The following is a 19,332-nucleotide window of genomic DNA, read 5'->3' on the forward strand; positions in this document are numbered from 1 at the left end:
TTTTATACTTTTAAGTCAATTTTTTGATTGTTTTGAAACATTTTTATGCAATTACAATAGGTTTATGGTAAATTTCATGTTTAATTCAATTTCTCTTCTTCTGAATCAGTCAGTATATTGCATCATCCTACTTATATCTCTCAAAAAGACTGTGAAAGCAAAAATTAGAGACGTTCAAGCTCATGGGGATGATTAACAACAATTGTTCACCTCACAAAACTTTCATGGCTGGAGCAGGGAAAGGGGGAAATAAAAGTGGTATGCAAAGTACCCTCCACCACACATTATACAAGAAAGCAAGTTAATATTGCATTGTCATTGGTTTCTGTACTGTGTTGAAGGTTTCAAGTGTCTATTGGGAAGGTAGTTTAAAATCAATTGCAAAATTTGTACCACACAAACAAGAAAGCAAACTAATAAAAAGGAGCCTGCATTTTCAGCATCTTTTATGTGTATTTTTTTTTAAAAAAAAGGCATCCGTTTCCAGGGTTGAATGATTAGTTACATTACCAAAATGTAGCATTAGCAATTCATCTTAATCCTTGGGCAAGCGATGTTAATAATTACACCGACTAAAACGTTATTAAAAATAGTAGGAATATAATAGAGGGAAACATTCCACGTGGGAAAAATATATCTATCTAAAAACACAGATGATATAATAGAGGGAAACATTCCACGTGGGAAAAATATATCTAAAAAGAAAGATGATGAAACTTACCAAACAAAAGCGCTGGCAGGTCGACAGACACACAAACAAACACAAACATACACACAAAATTCTAGCTTTCGCAACCAATGGTTGCCTCGTCAGGAAAGAGGGAAGGAGAAGGAAAGACAAAAGGATATGGGTTTTAAGGGAGAGGGTAAGGAGTCATTCCAATCCCGGGAGCGGAAAGACTTACCTTAGGGGGAAAAAAGGACAGGTATACACTCGCACACACACACATATCCATCCACACATACACAGACACAAGCAGACATTTGTAAAGGCTTGCTTTGGCACCCAGATACAGTGGTCGGGTGTGTGTGTGTGTGTGTGTGTGTGTGTGTGTGTGTGTGTGTGTGTGGTCTATTTCAGCAGAAGGCCTTCTGGCTGAAAGCTACATGCTTTGTATTTAGTCTTTCTGTTGTGCTTTTCTGTGACTCAACATATATGCTATAAAATAACATTCAAACAGCAGAAATGAGGTTCCTAAGGAAGACAAAAGGTTGCACAAGAAGAGACATGATTAGAAATGAAGATATTAGAATAGAATTAAATATTTTTAACATGAATGAAAAAATTCAAAAATATCTTGAAGGTTTTAGGCAATATTAGATGATAAAGCTGGGTCACAGAATTCCCCATAAGATCCTGAACAACAAGCAGAATGGGAAAAAGAGATACTAGAGTACCTTGAAAAAGATGAGGGTGATTTTGTTTGAGTTCAGAACAGGCAACAGCCTAATCCATGAAAGGGTGGTGGTGGTGGTGGTGGTGGTGGTGATAGTAATTCCTTGTTTGGCAATTAAATTTGCATCATATAACAATGCAAGTAAAGATGTCCATATACAATTGTTATATAATTTAAACAGTTTTTCTGAAATTGTCGTGTCGATAACCTATGTCAGTTGACTTAAGCCTCCCTAAAAACATAAAACTCAAACATTATGTTACCTGTGAAGACACTATCTTAATGTTGTGTAAAACATTTTTTTCCTCCTTGAGGAGTGTCAGCCTTTTTTTCTAATTTGACTAAGCTATGCACCTGGATTTTGGTAAGCAGCTATTGACAATAAATAATGGAAACTCCAGATTGCGATATCAATAGTATTAGGGAAAAGATAGATGGACTGCTGGTAGTAGCAGTAGCGCGTGCTTTTTTTTTTTTTTTTTTTTTTTTTTTTTTTTTTTTTTTTTTTTTTTTTTGTGTGTGTGTGTGTGTGTGTGTGTGTGTGTGTGTGTGTGTGTAAAAGCTTTGGCCTAAAGCTATAATGTGTAACTGTCTTTTCATTGTGCCTATCTGCAACTCAACAGGTCATCTTTACAGTGAGTAACTGTCTATCCTTTTCCTACTACAAGTTGTGGCACGTAAAACCTACCCATTGTACTCAATAATAATGTTCCAGTGCGTGCTTGTGTGTCATTGATAAAGGAAAACAAGAAACACTGCCAAACAGTCATGCACGAAATAACCATTTCCTCTGATGTACTGACACTGCACGGAACTCTGTTGTTGTGTAAGTCAGCTGCAGCCATAGCCAGTGAAACTTGTCAAAACCAGTTAAGAAATAGGCCTTGTTGTGTGAAGTCAGGTTAGTGTGTGTGCGTGTGATAATACTGTATTCATTACCCAAGTGTGTTGCCATTGTTGAAGCGTTCATTCAGATTTGATCTTTTGTGAAAACAAAGAATTTGTTTCACGAGAAATTTCCAGGACATTCGGTGCCAGTAAAAAGCACCATACAAGAATTGATTGAAAATGGCAGCATACAATATTGGTTCAAAATGCTCCCAGGAACAGACCGCCAACTGTCTGCACACTTGAATTAAAGAGGCAAGTGCAGGAGATACGTCCTCATAAGTCAACCAGGAGATTGAGCTAACAGGTTTCTGTAAGTGAGAGAAGATGCAGACATGTTTTAAGGTGACTGTAGTTAAAACCATACCAGGTTGGTGTTATGCAAGAACTGAAACAGCGTGACCACTGGAAAAGAGTGCCTTTCTGTTTATGACTGTTGAGAAATGTTGCCAGTTTTGGCTTGGACCAGCTAAAGTTCATCATGAGTGACAAGGTGTGGTTCCATCTGTATAAGCATGTAAATTACCAAAAAATAAAAGTATTGTTCAACAGAAAATACACACGCAATCCACCAGGTACCCTTGCATGACAAGAAGATTGGTGTTTGGTGTGCCATTTCTGCCACATGCATTATGGAGCCCATATTCTTTGAGATGACGATGAACAGCAACATGTATTAGGGAATTGTGGAGGAGTTTTTTTTTTTTCAAATTTGTCAGAAGAGGAACATCAGTTATGTTATTTTCAACAGGATGTTGTAACATGCCACACATCAGCTGCATTATTGTGCCATGCACATGAGATGTTTGCACCAGAAAGGACAATCAGCAAAGGCTTGTGGTCTCTTCGATCACCAGACTTGTGACTTTTACTTATGGGTACTGTTAAAGGGAAGAGTATGTGAAACAAATCCGCACACAGTTGAAGAACTCGAGATTAGAACCAGAATGTCATCAATAGCATCACAACACAAGAACTGACAAGAGTATATATATGAATATTCTCAAGCGTGCCCACATGTCCGTTGAATTGGACAGAGGACACTTTCAGCACCTACTGTGAGTAATAATATTTAGTACATTACATTTCATTTTATATTCATGTGTTGACTTTATGGGCAGGTTTTACGTGCCGCATACGTATTATTAACAACAGAATGTCATTAATATACAAAAGAGGAGTGAGCACCAAAATGAGACTACACTTCAAAATAGATATGAAAAAAAATCATGCTTATCATATGGAAATGGAGTGTGATGCATTGTGAAAAAAAGTTTGCCACTTCCTTGAACATAGACCTTCATGAAGAGAAAGGTAGAAAGTTCCTCACAGATGAATGAACACTATGTGGTAGACCAATAGCCAAATGAGAACTTTTTTTTGTTTTGTTTTGTGGCCAAATGCTGCACCTACTGAGTTATCCAGGCACAACTCTCACTCTGCCCTACAGCTTTACTTCCACCAGTATCTCTCTTCTAAAGCTTGGTCCAAGGAATTTGGAGAAGGTTGACAGCAGTGTATTTTCTGTGCCATGGAGGCTCGGTTAGACAAAAGAGTAATCTGTTATAAAAGTTTACTGTGGGATTTCCTAAAAATGGCTTCTGAATACATCCATTTATTTTGAGGACTTAAAACAGTAAACAATGTGGTCTGGAAGTCTGATTCTTAGTATCAAAAGTATGGTAAAGATATACTCAGAGCTAATAGATTTTACGAGAAACACATTCATAAATGAAAACAGATATTAAAGGCCACTACTATACTTTGATTGAAACAACTTTGTGATTGACATTAAGTCAAGCTGAGTGGTATCAGTGAGTCGAGGAGCAGGGGCCAGCCCCCAGCTAGTTGTATTTCTCTTTCGAACACCACATGATCGCTGCATTCTGGCAATACAACCACCACCACTGCAATCTGCCAATCACAAAGTTATTTTATTTAGTTGATAAATTTGAATATCTCTTCTTACCCTGAGTAGTGTTGATTTACCTTTTTAAAAATCCATTTAATATTAATTCATATTTCAGAGATGCAGAGAAAATTCTTGTAAATGAACAAGTGGGCCATATGTTGCGGACAAAATTGAGCACTGTGGATGAAGGCGGTGTTGCAGCAGGACTAGGGGCACTTGACAGCCCCTATCTGGCAGATCTGTGATGTAGATTGCATACCATCAACAAGATGATATGAATTTCCAAGTGCTTTCATTGAAAATGTTATTTAATACTTGTATTTCTGTCACTTGTTTTACAGATTTATGAGTACATACGACATTTTTGGTTCATCACAGGCCTACAGAAAACTATGTATTGTTATTTGTAATTAATATTAGTGGGGAATGTGTAGAGTTGTGAATGTTGTTGATATCTTTTAAAGTTATTTTTGGTGGGTCATTAAATATTTAATAAAAGAACAGTAAAGCCACTATTGTGGTCCTTCGAATGCTTTAAGAATCTTGGCCATCACAGAAGATCATTGTTTTATATTAAAATATGTACTTTGTAATAAAAATCACAGAGATTGAAATGGCTTTTACTTGGAAAATTTTGACAAACATTTGGACAGGTACAAACACAAGTTAACTGATGTTATAGTTCCTTCGTTTTTTTTTAAGCAACAAATTGGTTGGAGGAGACATAACTCTTTTTCGTTACATGCTTGCGTTTAAGTACTGGCACCATTAGGAGGTGCGAAAATGTGGGGAATTTTTTTTTTTTTTTTTTTTTTTTTTTTTTTTTTTTTTTTTTTAGGGTGTGTGGCTGGTGGATAAGTTCACCAGCAGCAATTCACGTGTCGAAGTTCGCGCCTCCGCAGTCTCTCACTGTGATGACCATTGTAATAGTCTTAAGTTGATTGATATATTAACTCTCCTTTGAACAAAGTGATATTTACCTCCTCTTTCTTGAAGAAAAAGATGCACTGTCCATCTCCGTGATAAGGAATGGAGTATAATAGTACCATAAATACTATCACTATTATATCCGAACATTGCAGACTACAGTGTATCCAGGGAGCATTTTCAGGATGAGCAATTTAGAAATGGAAGAAACTGCCTCCCTTTACAGATGATATGCTGTAAACACTTCTACACTAATGTATATGTATTTTGTCATCTTGACATACACGCAACACATCCACTCAGAAACACAGTCTGGAAAAGACAGGATAGTTGAAGAGTGAAAAATTTAATACCGCCTTAAGGAAACATTAGAATACAGGTCATTCTTCATCTTTCTTTTCACACATATCGCCTTTTACGTGCGCCTAGGACACAGCAAATCTATATGCCGAATGGGTGAGCCAATCGGCTGCGCTCGGCTGGCCTCAATTTTGCAGCTCTTTCCACTTTTTAGTGGCAGACAGTGAAAGTTTACAGTAGATACCTGCATACTGTTTTCGTGATTTAGTTATAGTGTGTTTATTTATGTTACAATTACATTTTACAATTTGTTTATACCAAAATTTTCATAAAAATTAACAATACTTCCAAACTGTCCTCGTGATTGTAGGAGAGTGAAAATCATTTCGGAAGCTGTAAAACACGGGTTTCTCATTTACCTGCTTGGCCTGACTACAGATTACATTTCAGTATCACTTTCACTGACTTGTAACCTTGAAAGTCTCAAACTGTGCTATCCCAGAAAATAATGGAAAGTATTATGTTGCCACAATGTTCTTTTTGTCACAGACCAAATATCAGGCTAATTTATACAAGATTTCACCTAATGAAAACTGATAAAATAAAGAAAATATTTGTTTGAATAATCCGGTATAGAATGTTTCATTTGCCATACATACAATTTAAGTAACTCTTTTCTGAGACATTTTATAAGTTTATAAATGGTGTCAAATAAACATACAGTCACCTATTTTATCGTATTTCTCACCACAAAAAAATTTTCATTCACTGTCATTAGCAGTGACTTTTCATTTTCTTTTTATTTATCAGCAAAACACTAATGGCCATCAGACAGCACAGGTGGTTTTTATTCTAAACTCGTGCATCTGAACTGAAGAAGTTTTAATATTAATAATTGTGAATACCGGAAACACAATGTACCTTACAGGCTACTCCATCATGTGAAACATCTTTAACAAGAAAGTTTTCTACCTTATTACTACTGACACTATGGACTATAGAAACAGTTCGTCCAATTTTCAGAATATTTCAAACACTTGTAAGAAATACATAAACACAGTTGTGTAAGTTTTGTTCTAACAATAGACTCATTAAGCTAACTAGCTTATATCACAAAACCTGACAGCTGTTACTGATTCTCCATTTGAATCCAGTACATTAATAGATACTTCTCCATCTCCAGGATTATGAAATATAAGTACAACAGTCTTCGTGCTATTGACAGATTCAATCTGCTGAAAGGGCTGTTACATAAAAATATATAGCTACTCATAAACTGCTGTAGTTGGATATAAATTTCTAGAGAAGTACATAAAGCTCTGCTACTTAAAGATATAATTCAGTTCCAACTTAAGGAAGGAAACAAGTGGCCATGAGGTTTGTGTGAACATCAGCGATAAATACAGGCACAGACCAATCTATCTGTGCAGTCCTCTGCACTCAGAAATGTATAGAATTACTCATTTAAGATAATAAGAACTGGAATACTTTTCTCATGGAAAAATTACGTGCAGTTTATGGGGTACATTTTGGAGGGCTTTTGTGTAAACAAAACTATGGGTCCCAAAAAGTGCGTAAGTAGCTTAGGCACTTGAACACATTGATGACGACTTACACAAGATTAAAAACTTCTGTAATCAACAATTTTGAATTTCACTTGGAATGAATCAAACGGTTCCTTGTGCTAAAGACAAATGTAAGCTTTCGCTGTCTGCCTCCAGTAAGCGCTATGACCTGCAGACCGTTGGCCAGCCAAGTGCAGCCTATCAGCTCACACGAATGTCACCAAGATTTGCTGTCCATAGCCACAAGGTCTCTTTTTGGTGTGGGCATGTTTATATCGCATTTTTGCCCCGCACAGTGTTCTGATACTTATTAAATGACATATACTTTATAGCTAAACCAAAAAAGCTATCACAGTTATTCAACAGTGTAGTTTCCTCCAGCCTTTCCTGCTCTTCTGCTGATTAACAGAATCACTAAAATACAATCGGTAGTACTTGTTGTTTATACCATTGTCTTCTTCCATTTGTTAAACTGTTTTTTCCCTCTCTGTAATTAAACAAACATCCTTCTCATTAATAATCTTTTTTCATTGCTAAGGTTCTACAGTGTACCCAGATATAAAACACAAAAACCCATTCACATTTTGCAAAACATGAAAACACAAATTATGAACCAAAATTTATGGACAGTACTCACTGTCAGGAGGTGAAACAGCGGATACATATAAAAGTAAGTAATAATACTTGCAAGTTTTCAGCATTAATACTTCCTACCTGGGATTAGAGATGGATTAGTTGAAGGCTAAAAGGGAGGGTAGGTCATTCGGATCGCAGGAGGAAAGAGACCTACCTTTAACGAGTCACAAAAAAATTATACTGTGTTCATTAAGAACTGAATAAAATTTGTTCTTATATTATTTCTCACTAACCGCAAAACAAAAACTTTTCTATTGTTTTTTTTTTATTTTATTTATTTTTTATTATTATTTCACATATCAAAAATAGCTTTGCATCACCTCAGTTTGGAGAGTTCCGGAACCTGTACAGAAAATTGGAATAGAGATCAATAAACATCATTCCTGCCCTTTTTATTGCTCATGAAAACCACACATTTCATGTTGTACTATCATACAGCGAGACCTTCAGAGGTGGTGGTCCAGACTGCTGTACACACCGGTAACCCTAATACCCAGTAGCACATCCTTGTGCATTGATGCATGCCTCTATTTGTCATGGGATACTATCCAAAAGTTAATCATGCTCCACATTGTCCCACTTCTCAATGGCAATTCGGCGTGGATCCCTCAGAGTAGTTGGTGGGTCACGACATCCATAAGCAGCCCTTTTCAATCTATCCCAGGCATGTTCAATATGGTTCCTGTCTTGAGAACATGCTGGTTACTAGTTAAGCGATGTCGTTATCCTGAAGGAAGGCATTCACAAGATGTACATGATGGGGGCATGACTTGTCAACCATGAAGACGAATGCCACGCCAATATGCTGCCGATAAGGTTGTGCTATCGGTCAGAGGATGGCGTTCACTTATCATACGGTGCCTTCCATTACCACCAGCGGCGTATGTCGCCCTCACATAATGTCACCCCACAACAGCAGGGAACTTCCACCTAGCTGCACTCGCTGGACAGTGTGTGTAAGGCATTCAGCGTGACCGGGTTGCCTCCAAACAAGTCTCCAACGATTGTCTGGTTGAAGGCATATGCGACACTCATTGGTGAAGAGAACATGATGGCAATCTGGAGGGGTCCATTCGGCATGTTGTTGGGCCCATCTGTACCACGCTGCATGGTGTCATGGTTGCAAAGGTGGACCATGTCATGGACGTCGGGAGTGAAGTTGCACATCATGCAGCCTATTGCGTACAGTTTGAGTCGTAACACGACGTCCTGTGGCTGCATGAAAAATATTATTCAACATGGTGGCGTTGCTGTCAAGGTCCCTCCAAGCCATTATCCGTAGGTAGCAGTCATACACTGCAGTAGTAGCCCTTGGGCGGCCTGAGCGAGGCATGTCATCGACAGTTCCTGTCTCTCTGTATCTCCTCCATATCCGAACAACATCGCTTTGGTTCAATCCAAGATGCCTGAACACTTCCCTCATTGAGAGGCCTTCCTGGCATCAAGTAACAATGCGGGCACAATCAAACTGTAGTATCGACCATATAGGAATGGTTGAACTACAAACAACATGAGCCGTGTACCTCCTTTCGGGTGGAACGACTGGAACTTATTGGCTGTCAGACCCCCTCCGCCTAATAGGTGCTGCTCGCGCATGGTTGTTTACATCTTTTGGTGGGTTTAGTGACATCTCTGAACAGTCAAAGGGACTGTGTCTGTGATACAATATCCACAGTCAACGTCTGTCTTCAGGAGTTTTGAGAACCGGCCTGATGCAAAACTTTTTTTGATGTGTGTGTTTTTTAATACAAAGTTTAGAAAAAAATCATAATCTGATCAAAAAGAAGAGCAAATTCAACTCTGTTCAATGAGTATTAATAAAATGTATTTGATTCTGAATATAACTGAGTAGCATGAAACATATTCCTAATATATTTTATAAACTACATTTGCTGTTTGCTTTTGGTTGCAAAGGCGGAGTAGTTCTGTGGTTTTCCAAAAAACAAAAATGTTCCATACAGTTGTCTGTGCAAAGAATAAGTTTCTTCTAACTGCACTCTGCAGCAAAGGAAAGTTTGCCCTTTGATTTATTGATTGTTGCACTGCATACTAATCGTACCAGAAATTGGAGCCGTTTAAAAGTTGAATGTTAGGTGAAATGGGTACAATTCATGGTGTGAATTACCTTTTTGTTCTCTGATTAATATTTCCACTTTGATATTGTTATTTAGAGCCTTTTTTGCGAAGACGTACTAGGAAAGTTGATTGACTTTGGGAATTCTGTTCATAAATATAATCTTTTGTCTTACTTTATAATTGTATTAATGCGCTGAAATATCTCTTCTTCCAGAAGTATCATGTTTAGTATTCATTTATTTGTTTGTTGAACTAAGTCTGTTTTGTTCCTAAAATTATTCACTTACACAACCGTTCTTAATGCAGTTTCTATCTTTTAATTGGATACACTTTTCCGATGCATTATTAATCTGACTTGACTAGCCCATGGGATAAGACAAAACTGCCAGTATGCTAATCACTGTGAATATGCTGTTTCCATCTTATGTTCTAGAACATACAAGGATATTTGAAAATGTTTGGGAATATTCATAACAGTTTGAGGGACAACCTCAGTTTTTTTCCCTTTTATTTTTTCCTCATCTTTTTTCTTTGCTAGCAGCTTGAAGGGAGGCAGCAGGTTTGCTGACTACGAATGCAGGAGAGAAGGTTAGCTGGTGCTCGAGTTAGGCATGTGATACACAGGTACTGGAGTCAGTGATGTGTGGGGCATAATGGAGGTGACATGGTGTGGATTGGGAGGGACTGACAGGACAGAGGAAAGGGAAACAGTTGTGTAGAGGGTGTGGGGACAGTGGGTTAGCAGAGATTGAGACCAGGAGGATTACAGGAGCAAAGGATGTGTTACAAGGATAACTCCCATCTTTGAAAATCTGGTGCTTGAGGGTAGGACCCAGATGGCACAAACTGTGAACCAGCCATTGAACACAAGCATTTTATATTCAGCTGCATATTGTGCCACTGGGTGGTCAACTTTTTTCTTGGCCATTGTTTGGCAGTGGCCATCAGTCTACTGAATACCTGATTGGTTTTTATATCAACATAGAAAGCTAGCAGCGATTGTAGCAGAGTTGGTATATGACGAGTGCTTTCTCCAGTGGCTCTGCCTCCGATGTAAAACTTCCTCAGGCAATAGCGTGTGCAAAAAGTAGGGAGAGCGGGCTGAAATGGTGCTCCTATGAATACTCACAAAAGGCATCAACATATGCCACATTTTGCAGCAAAAACTCACGGTCGCTTGGGGAATCTTTTCGCCCTAGTTGATAGTCATCGACGCAGAATAGCCTCCCATGCTTATGAGGTAAGAGCTGTGAAACCCACGATTTCTGTCAAGCCTCCACGTCCCTCTCAAGTGATAATCAAGCATGTTCACTCTCAAGAAATTAAAAGTTGTCTATAGCACAAAAAGAGGTACAAAGTGCTGAACCTAAAAATTTTACCCAGGCAGGGTAAAAAAAATGTCTGACAGGCAGCAGAAAAAAAGGCCCTTATCAACTCAATCAGGAAGAATTTCTGTTGCTGTAATTTTTCAAAGTGGTGGGAGGGAATTCCTAATACAATTCTGTGTGCCCTTCATTTTATTTTTAAAGAAAATGAACACTTATAAATGATCAGAATGTAGGCATATTTACAAAAATTTTGTGATGTGAATATAAAACGACTCTTTCAATATCGTTATGATTTATCATGCAAATGATCCATGATAGAAAGATAGATAGATAGATAGAATGAATAAGCAGCAGCAACAGAAGAAGAAACTCCGACATCGACAGCAGCATCAATGACAATAGTTCCAATGAAAGAAGTGAAGAAGTCACCATACGAAGAATCATGTCAGCACCAAGGAGCAGCAGCACAACACTGCTTATGGAGGAACTAAGGGCCAAATATATCTGCTTCACATAATGAGGATCTTTATGGCTTCAAATGAAGGAAAGAAGAATGATTGTGACAAGTAAGCCTACTAGCATTCGGATATGTGACACCAACTGGGATGAAAGCAGAACAGCAGCACAATACCAGTTTATGACAAAAGTAAAAATACTTGCAAAATGTTCAGAACAATGTGTCACAATATTCGGTGCATCCATAAAAATTTAGAAATTCCTTTAAATAATTTTCGTCACATCTCTTGGTTTGTTTATCTGATCACGGGTGCAAGGTTGGTTAATTGAGACATATAAATATAAGCTATTTTGAATTGGCATCTCATTTCTGCTGAAATGTTTCAAAATGGTAGAGTATACATTTACTCAAGACTAGAATTACAAAGGAAAGCACAAATGAACCACCTAAACATGAAAAATCTGTGTATCAGATTTAAAACTGAGGAAAAGAGCAAAAGACTAATTGCTATATCAGTATATAAATCATCACTGAATGATAACATAAAAAATAGACAGTGTTAAACATTTTTTTTTAAATAATGAAGTGGAATTTTTATGTGGAGACTTTAATATTAAGCTGTTAATTAAAAGTGAAGAAAAAACGGCGTATGAGTATTCTAAGCATTTTTCACATGAAATCACAATTTTTGGAATCCAATAGAGTAACATAGTTGTCATCTACCCTATTAGATAATGTCTTCACAAATACCGAAAATGGTGTCACAGAGGCTCTAAATGTAAATATGGGCATTTCAGATCAAGACACACTAGTAATGTGTATAAAGTCTTCTACACACAAGGTATTAGAAAGTAAGAGGCCAGGTATATAAAAGGCACACCTACCCAGAAAAGGTGAATATCTTTATTTAACTATTAGCAGAAGAAATCTGAAATAATATATTTTAAAAACCTACAACCATTAAATAATTCAGTCCATTTTACAGTTTTTTATGATCCTATTTGAGATGAGTTTTCTAAAAACACAAAAATCAATGTTGTGGCAGTAACAGCAGCCAGTATTTATCACCTGCTATCAGAATATCTAGTCAAACTTCACAGAATGTGTTAAAACATAAAAGAACATTTATAGGAAAGTGATTTAAACAGCTGAGACAGTGGACAATGACAAAGGGGTTATATGAAGAGCAAACAAACCAAAAGCAATACAGGATATAGTAAAAAAGAACTACACAAAAGTGTTAAAAATCAATATGACATTTGTTAAAAGATGATCATGGAGTGGGGGATACCCTGGTCAATAAATGCCATACGATCATTTCATTTCAATGGAGAATAAAATATCTTCAGGAATCAACGAGGATGTGGTGGTCATAATTAACACTTGACACCACGTGGCCAATGCCAGCCACAGCAGAGCCTCACTCATGCCTGAGTATGCACTCACTGGCCTGACAGTGAAACACCCCCCCACTAAAAATCTGCCAGTTGACATGTTAAATGTTCCAGTACCTATCAGAACAACTCTCGCATACCATAAACGCATCTTATCAAAAGGAGTGTTTCTACAAAGATTAAAAATTTCCAAATTAAAACCACTGTATTAAAATTATAATTTGTATGAAGTAGAAAACTATAGCTTAATAGCTTCAGTATCTGTAGTTTCAAGAATAGATAATCATAAAACATATAGTAACAAACTATATGTTCAATTTCTTGTTTATAAATCAACGCAGGGTTTGCAAAAGCCTGAGTACAAAATCAGTTATTACTCAATTCACTGAAATTATTCTAATAGGACTAGACCAACAACAACAGAACAGGAATGAACTTAGATTTATTGGAGGCATGCAGTACAGTCCAACATAATATATTGCTACATAAGTTAGAAGTTATTGATATGCCATAGGAATCAAGAAATGATTAGTAGCATCTCAAGAATAGTTGAAATTGCTTCAACAAATATGAGAATTGAAGTACTGTCTACAGAACTGATATTCATTCATAGTGTAGCAGCAGGGGTACCACAGGGCAGTGTGCTGTAACCTCTCTTATTTATTGATGTAAATGACGTCAAGATTCCAATTAATGGTACCCATGTAGCTATGTTTGATGATGATACAAATTTTCATATAATTGTTGTAAACCAGCTACTGTCAACATCTGTGATTAGAATTTTAGGATATATACAAAACTGGTTTGAAATGATCAAGTTAACACTAAATCTTTCAAAAACTAACTATATTTATTTCTGGAAAACAGATCATGACTTGGCTCCCAGAATTAAAAATAAACAAACTGGGAGACTGGGTGTCGCCAATTTTTGGGTGTGCAAATTGATGAAAATTTACACTGGAAAGCCCCATCCTCTACCTCATTAACAAGCTAAGCTCTGCTATATTTACACCAACTCTGCAACTCTATATGGCCTCATTTTCTGGGATCATAACAACATAAACCAGAAAACCATCTTCATTAAACAAAAGTGAGAGGTTATAATAATTATCAACAGTTCAATGCTAACGCCATCTAAACCATTATTTCAGTAGCTAAATATTCAACCATTTCTAAATAGAAAAAAGTGTAATTAATATAAAAACGTACATTGACTATTTCAAAACCTGAGATCTTCATTCTTAATGTCATAAGAAAAGGTGAACAAGGTTTTGGCGTGAGAACACACTCATTCTGGGTACCAGATTGTACATCAAACTTCAGATGCAAATAAAAGAAATAGTAAATGTTCTTCATTTAAGAAAACGATACTCAAAATGTTTGCGATCAACTGCTATTATAATGTAAATGAGTACCTGCAATGAACTTGTAGCAAATAACTATACCCATTTACTATATGTCAATAGCACTTTTAATTAAGTGGTTGTTGTAATGTGAATGAATATTTTGAACAAAACTGTTAGATTTTATTTGCACGTAAATGTCAACTACATATTCCACACAAAAATCCTTTTTCATACGTTTCCGTAATTAATCACTGCTGTAATGTAATTCTGAAACCAGTGCTGTGCAGGATACTGTACACCCTTGTATTCTTGCTATGTGTTTTTTGAAAATATGCATACAACATATATTGTCTCACGATGTCCGCAACTCGTGATGTAGTGGTTAACACACTGCCTCTAGACCAGTGTTATTAAACCTTTCTCAATGCGCGACCCCTTTCCAAGTAAAAATATTCTGGCGACCACCAGAACCATAATAAAAATATGTCAGCGATTCAAAGGCAACACATTTAATTTTGTTTCTATTGATACTATACTGACCGAGAAATCAAGTTCAATATGAAGAGTTCGTAGTGCTTTGCGAACAGAGATATAATTATAACTTTGCCGCGGTACTGGCGCGGCGGTGAGAATGGGTTAGCAGGGGCATAGTCGCGCGTTTTCTGTCACTACACTCAGTTGTCCGAGTACGCCTGCAAGTAGGGACGTGATTACTGTCTTCGCTCTGAGTGAGCATAAAATGTACAAGTTTCTTAAAAGATCTGTGCAGCCCTCCACGTCTGGTACAAGTGGCAGTGGCGGAAGCTAATCAAAATCGAAAAAAAAAATAGACTTTGCAACGACAGTTATCTGAAGTCTGGTTTTACAGTCATGAAAAATAAACCTCAATGTGTAATTTGCGACGATGTATTGTCACGTGAGAGTATGAAACCATCAAAACTTCTGCATCACCACTCAACTATACATTCCAAAGAAGCTGATAGACCGTCGGATTTCTTCGAAAGGGAACTGAAAACACTTAACCAGCAACAAACTACTAAGATTTAGGTAATAAAATAGAAATGTTATTTGTTGATTTAAAATAGTATTAATGTTTCTGATTTTTTATTTGTTTTTCTGATTGAAATTTTTTTATTGTAGATATCCAGTGTCGACGAGAAAGCGTTACTAGCTAGCTACAGAGTCACATTCCGAGTCGCTAAAGCAGGGAAGCCGCATACAGATGCAGAAAATCTTATTTTGCCAGCAGCCCTGGATATGGTTGAAATTATGTTAGATAAGCAAGAGGCAAACAAGCTAAAGAGCATATCACTTTCTGATAATAACATTGAACGCAGAATAAACGATATGACTGGTGATATTCGAGAACAGTTGGCCGAAAATTTGAAGAAGAGCCCACATTTCGCTTTGCAGTTTGATGAATCTACTGACGTTTCAGAGTGTGCTCAATTTATATCATTTGTGCACTTTGAAGCAGATGAGACTATCATGGAAGACATTTTATTTTGCTAAGCTCTCCCTGTGAACACTACTCGCCAGTGTTTGTATGACATGTTTTTGGAAAGCACTCGCAACTACGAGATTGAGTGAACAAAATGTATAGCCATTTCTAGTGATGGTGCTAAAGTGAGACTGGCAGTAAAAGTGGGCTCGTCGTGAAATTACAATCAATAATGCCAAATTTTTCGTGGACACACTGCTTTCTTTATCGACAAGCTCTGGCAGGTACGATTTTAACTTCTGATTTAAATGATGTGCTCAAAGAGGTGATCAGAGTTCTAAACTCTATCAAAAGTAAAGCGTTCCAAACTCGACTGTTTAGGATCATTTGTGAAGACATGGGCTTGCTCCATCAAAATCTCTTTTATAACACAGAGGTTAGGTGGCTTTCCAAAGGAAAGGTTACAAGCTCTGGGACTAAAAGATTAACTGTTAATGTTCTTACAAGATTCTAAATCTGGATATGCAAATTACTTTTGTGACCCTGTTTGGCTATTAAAATTATCATTTCTCACAGACCATTTTAACCACCTAAATATTTTAAACAAGAGCCTCTAAGGGAAAGAAGAAAAAATTATAACAGCTAAGGATAAAATCAAAGGATTCCTCGCAAAACTTGGTTTGTGCTCAACGTTTTTACAAAAAAAAAAAAAAAAAAAGTGTTTGAATCTTTCCCTTGTATTCAGACAATTGTCGAAGAAATTGAATGATACAGAGCTTGCATAATTTGGAAGAGAAACTGTTAAGTCACTTTCCAGAGCTGAATTCTGTCGCTGACAACGATCATAGATGGATCCTAAATGCTTTTTTAGAGATTTCAGTACAACTGGCTGATCTGAGCATGATGATGAAAGCAACACATGGATTTAGCAGCTGACGGGAACTTAAAATGGAATTCAATTAGCAAAAGATTGACGTCTTCTGGATGAAGAGAAAAGAAGAGGATCCACAGCCGGCAAAGGAAGCTCTGAAATTATAAGTGCCATCGCCACTTCCTCCCTTTGTGAATTAGTGTTATTTTCAGTGGTGAACATAAAAACTAAGAAGAGAAAGAGACTTTAACCAGAAAATGAGTTGGTGATTTGTGTCTCAAAAATAGAACCACGATTTGACAAAATATTAATAAATAAATAGGCACAGCCTTCTCATTGAAACTGTTGTATTTTCCTTGTAGTCAAGGATCTATAACCCTTGCTTACTGTCACCTGGCTAAGTGTCACCTGTGGCAGATATCACTGGTGTGGTGGCTCTATGAATAAAAACTGTTCAGAACAATAAAATCTTAGTAAGAGCCAAGTATGCTTTCTACTAATACAAATGAGAGACATTAGTCATCAGGCATCAAATTGCAGTTGTGCCGATAAAGCGCTGTGCATTTGCGTATAATCGCTGGATCGTACTATTATGTTATTGACTACATTTGACAGTATGGCTTCTGCACCGCGCAAAAGAAATGACAATGAAATAACAGAAAACGAGGAGGAAAAAAGAACGAAATTTTTTACATCAGTGTTGTTGTTATTATTTTTATTACGACGAACAAAGTACATTAGACGCTCCGACAAAGACAACGCCGCCGACAATACAGTATTCAGTATTATAAAAAAGAAAAAAAAGGGATATTCCTCGCGTCAATTATTATAGATGACACCTCCGCTCGGGTCTCATCGGCGATGTTGCAAAATCCTCCGTGAATGTGTTGCAAGCAAAACTGTTACTTCATGGCCTTGAAATACGATCCATATTAGCTATGTCGTCGTTAACCAACACGAATTTAATAAAACTGCACATTAACCAATACGTAGTCAGATGTTCCATTCAGCTAGCCGTCTTCTGTGTTTATGACTCATTTTGAAGAGAAGGTAAAAACAAATGCCTTTAAGTGACTTCATATAAAAAAGGATGTACATTTTATAAACTGTTTTAGTATTTTTTCGGGATGGAATGCATTATCCTTTTTTTCATGATTTCCAACAGAAAAATATGTTTCGCATAACGAGTGTTTCGTAATGCAGATAAGACTCAGAACTGAATTATCCTCGTTAAATGAGGTCACGCTATAGTCAATTTCTAAACAAGAAGGTTTTTTTTCGAATTTCTCACAGTTACATATTGAATCCTCTTCATTTAGTTATCAATTGGTTCCCGGAAACAGTTTTCCTGCTTTGTGTTTATTTATCATTAAAACGGTGTATTTATTATAAAACGATGTCCATTATGCTCAATTCAGAATTAATGTTACATGAGGAATCCGAAATTTTAATATAAAATAAATACCATATTCCATAGGCCTATGTTTTTGTATTACAGAATCCCTAGTTTTGAGACATGTAGCAAAATGGTTATTTCATTTACTTTCAACCAGTTCCAAAAGAAGACAGCATTTCTCTGTAATTAATTGGGAGAATATGTAGTATATATTTTTACAAATGATGGTACTAGCTTTTTGTAAGATATTTTTCAACTCTTTTATAAAGTACTATCAAAGAAACAATGATTCACTTCACGACAATCACCACAATTAAGTACACGAAAGTAATGAGAAATTAACCAGGTGACCAGCAACGACGATTTTGTGGGAATCCTGATGAAGCCACAGAACTAGGAAAATAGAAACAACGTCAACATCCTGTGTGAATTAAAGTCTGGGTTGAGTTCAGACATCCTAGATCTGCTCGATAGTAATTGCTGTACTTCGTGCCTTGTGTTACTGCTGCCAATCGTAGCGATCCATTGTTTGGTTTGAAGCTTGTTACCAAAATGCATTCTAGTAAATGCGGTGCCAAATCCTGCACGTGAGCTGTGCGCCTATTGTTGCAGCCTTTTTGTATCACATTTGAACGTGAGCGTCTTTTAAATGCGCTTACATAAGTTGCTCTCGTTCTGTGTAATATTTTTGTCACATCAGATGATTGGCACGTAAACTAGGTTGTCAGTAATACATAAGAAGCTGTCACTGCACCGCCGTTCCAGCCCGGAAGTTGATGTGGTCTTTTGCCTCTCCCTGTAAACCTCTCAGAGTTAAATGACTGTCGCCGCCCTAGATCAATTCCGCAGAAGTGGGAAGAGATCGATAGACATCGTGTTGCTTCTCACTGCTACAAGTGTTTGCGTATTTGAACTCTTCAACAGGTGAACGAGAGCGAATTTGCAAGGTGCTTTCACAAAACCTGGTCACTTCCATGTGACATTTATACCATGGCAGATGATCGTCATGCAACATATGTTACCAGCCATGCTGCAACTTCTTTCTCCTGCGATCGCGATCACCTGACAAGGCCTTGAGACCTCCTCCGCCCCTCCCTCTAGGTTGCGACCCACAGGTTCAAAAATACTGCTCCTGACCATGGGATTCCACGTTCAATTCCTGGGCGGGTCGAAAATTTTCACTCGGAGACAGTGTGTTTGTGTTGTCATCGTTTTGTAACATCGTCACTTACGTCCAAGTTGCCAAAGTGGTGTCAAACGCAACAGGTAGCTCTCCAATCACAGATGGGGCTCCCAGAAAATAATGTCATACAGTCATTTCATTTCATTTCATTTCGTCTCTTGGTGAATAAACAGATCAGGTTAACATAAATAATGTTCTTTTGTGGCCAATAGAAA

At 37.1% G+C, this 19,332-nt stretch overlaps 2 protein-coding genes and 1 long non-coding RNA gene across 3 annotated transcripts in view; 2 read left to right on the forward strand and 1 right to left on the reverse strand.

Moving 5' to 3' along the window:
* Window positions 1–4,811, forward strand: part of LOC124802491 (glutathione synthetase-like) — a 138,191-nt gene extending 133,380 nt beyond the window's left edge. Inside the window, exon 11 of the mRNA XM_047263306.1 lies at window positions 4,313–4,811. Within this exon, the coding sequence (XP_047119262.1) occupies window positions 4,313–4,442 (130 nt within the window). The 3' untranslated portion in view covers window positions 4,443–4,811. The remainder of the gene's footprint in view (window positions 1–4,312) is intronic.
* The window catches only part of LOC124802492, a 93,707-nt gene extending 78,904 nt beyond the window's left edge, over window positions 1–14,803 (reverse strand). The window contains exon 1 of the long non-coding RNA XR_007017125.1: window positions 14,767–14,803. This is a non-coding gene — a long non-coding RNA (uncharacterized LOC124802492). The remainder of the gene's footprint in view (window positions 1–14,766) is intronic.
* A 54-nt stretch (window positions 14,804–14,857) lies between these two features.
* On the forward strand, window positions 14,858–15,738 carry LOC124803184 (protein FAM200A-like). Its single transcript, XM_047264366.1, has 3 exons — window positions 14,858–14,861; window positions 14,996–15,117; window positions 15,367–15,738. The coding sequence occupies exons 1-3, from the start codon at window positions 14,858–14,860 to the stop codon at window positions 15,736–15,738; spliced, it is 498 nt and encodes a 165-aa protein (XP_047120322.1).
* The last annotated feature ends 3,594 nt before the right edge of the window (window positions 15,739–19,332 follow it).

This window comes from Schistocerca piceifrons, chromosome 6, assembly GCF_021461385.2.
Source record: "Schistocerca piceifrons isolate TAMUIC-IGC-003096 chromosome 6, iqSchPice1.1, whole genome shotgun sequence".
Classification (NCBI taxonomy): domain Eukaryota; kingdom Metazoa; phylum Arthropoda; class Insecta; order Orthoptera; family Acrididae; genus Schistocerca; species Schistocerca piceifrons.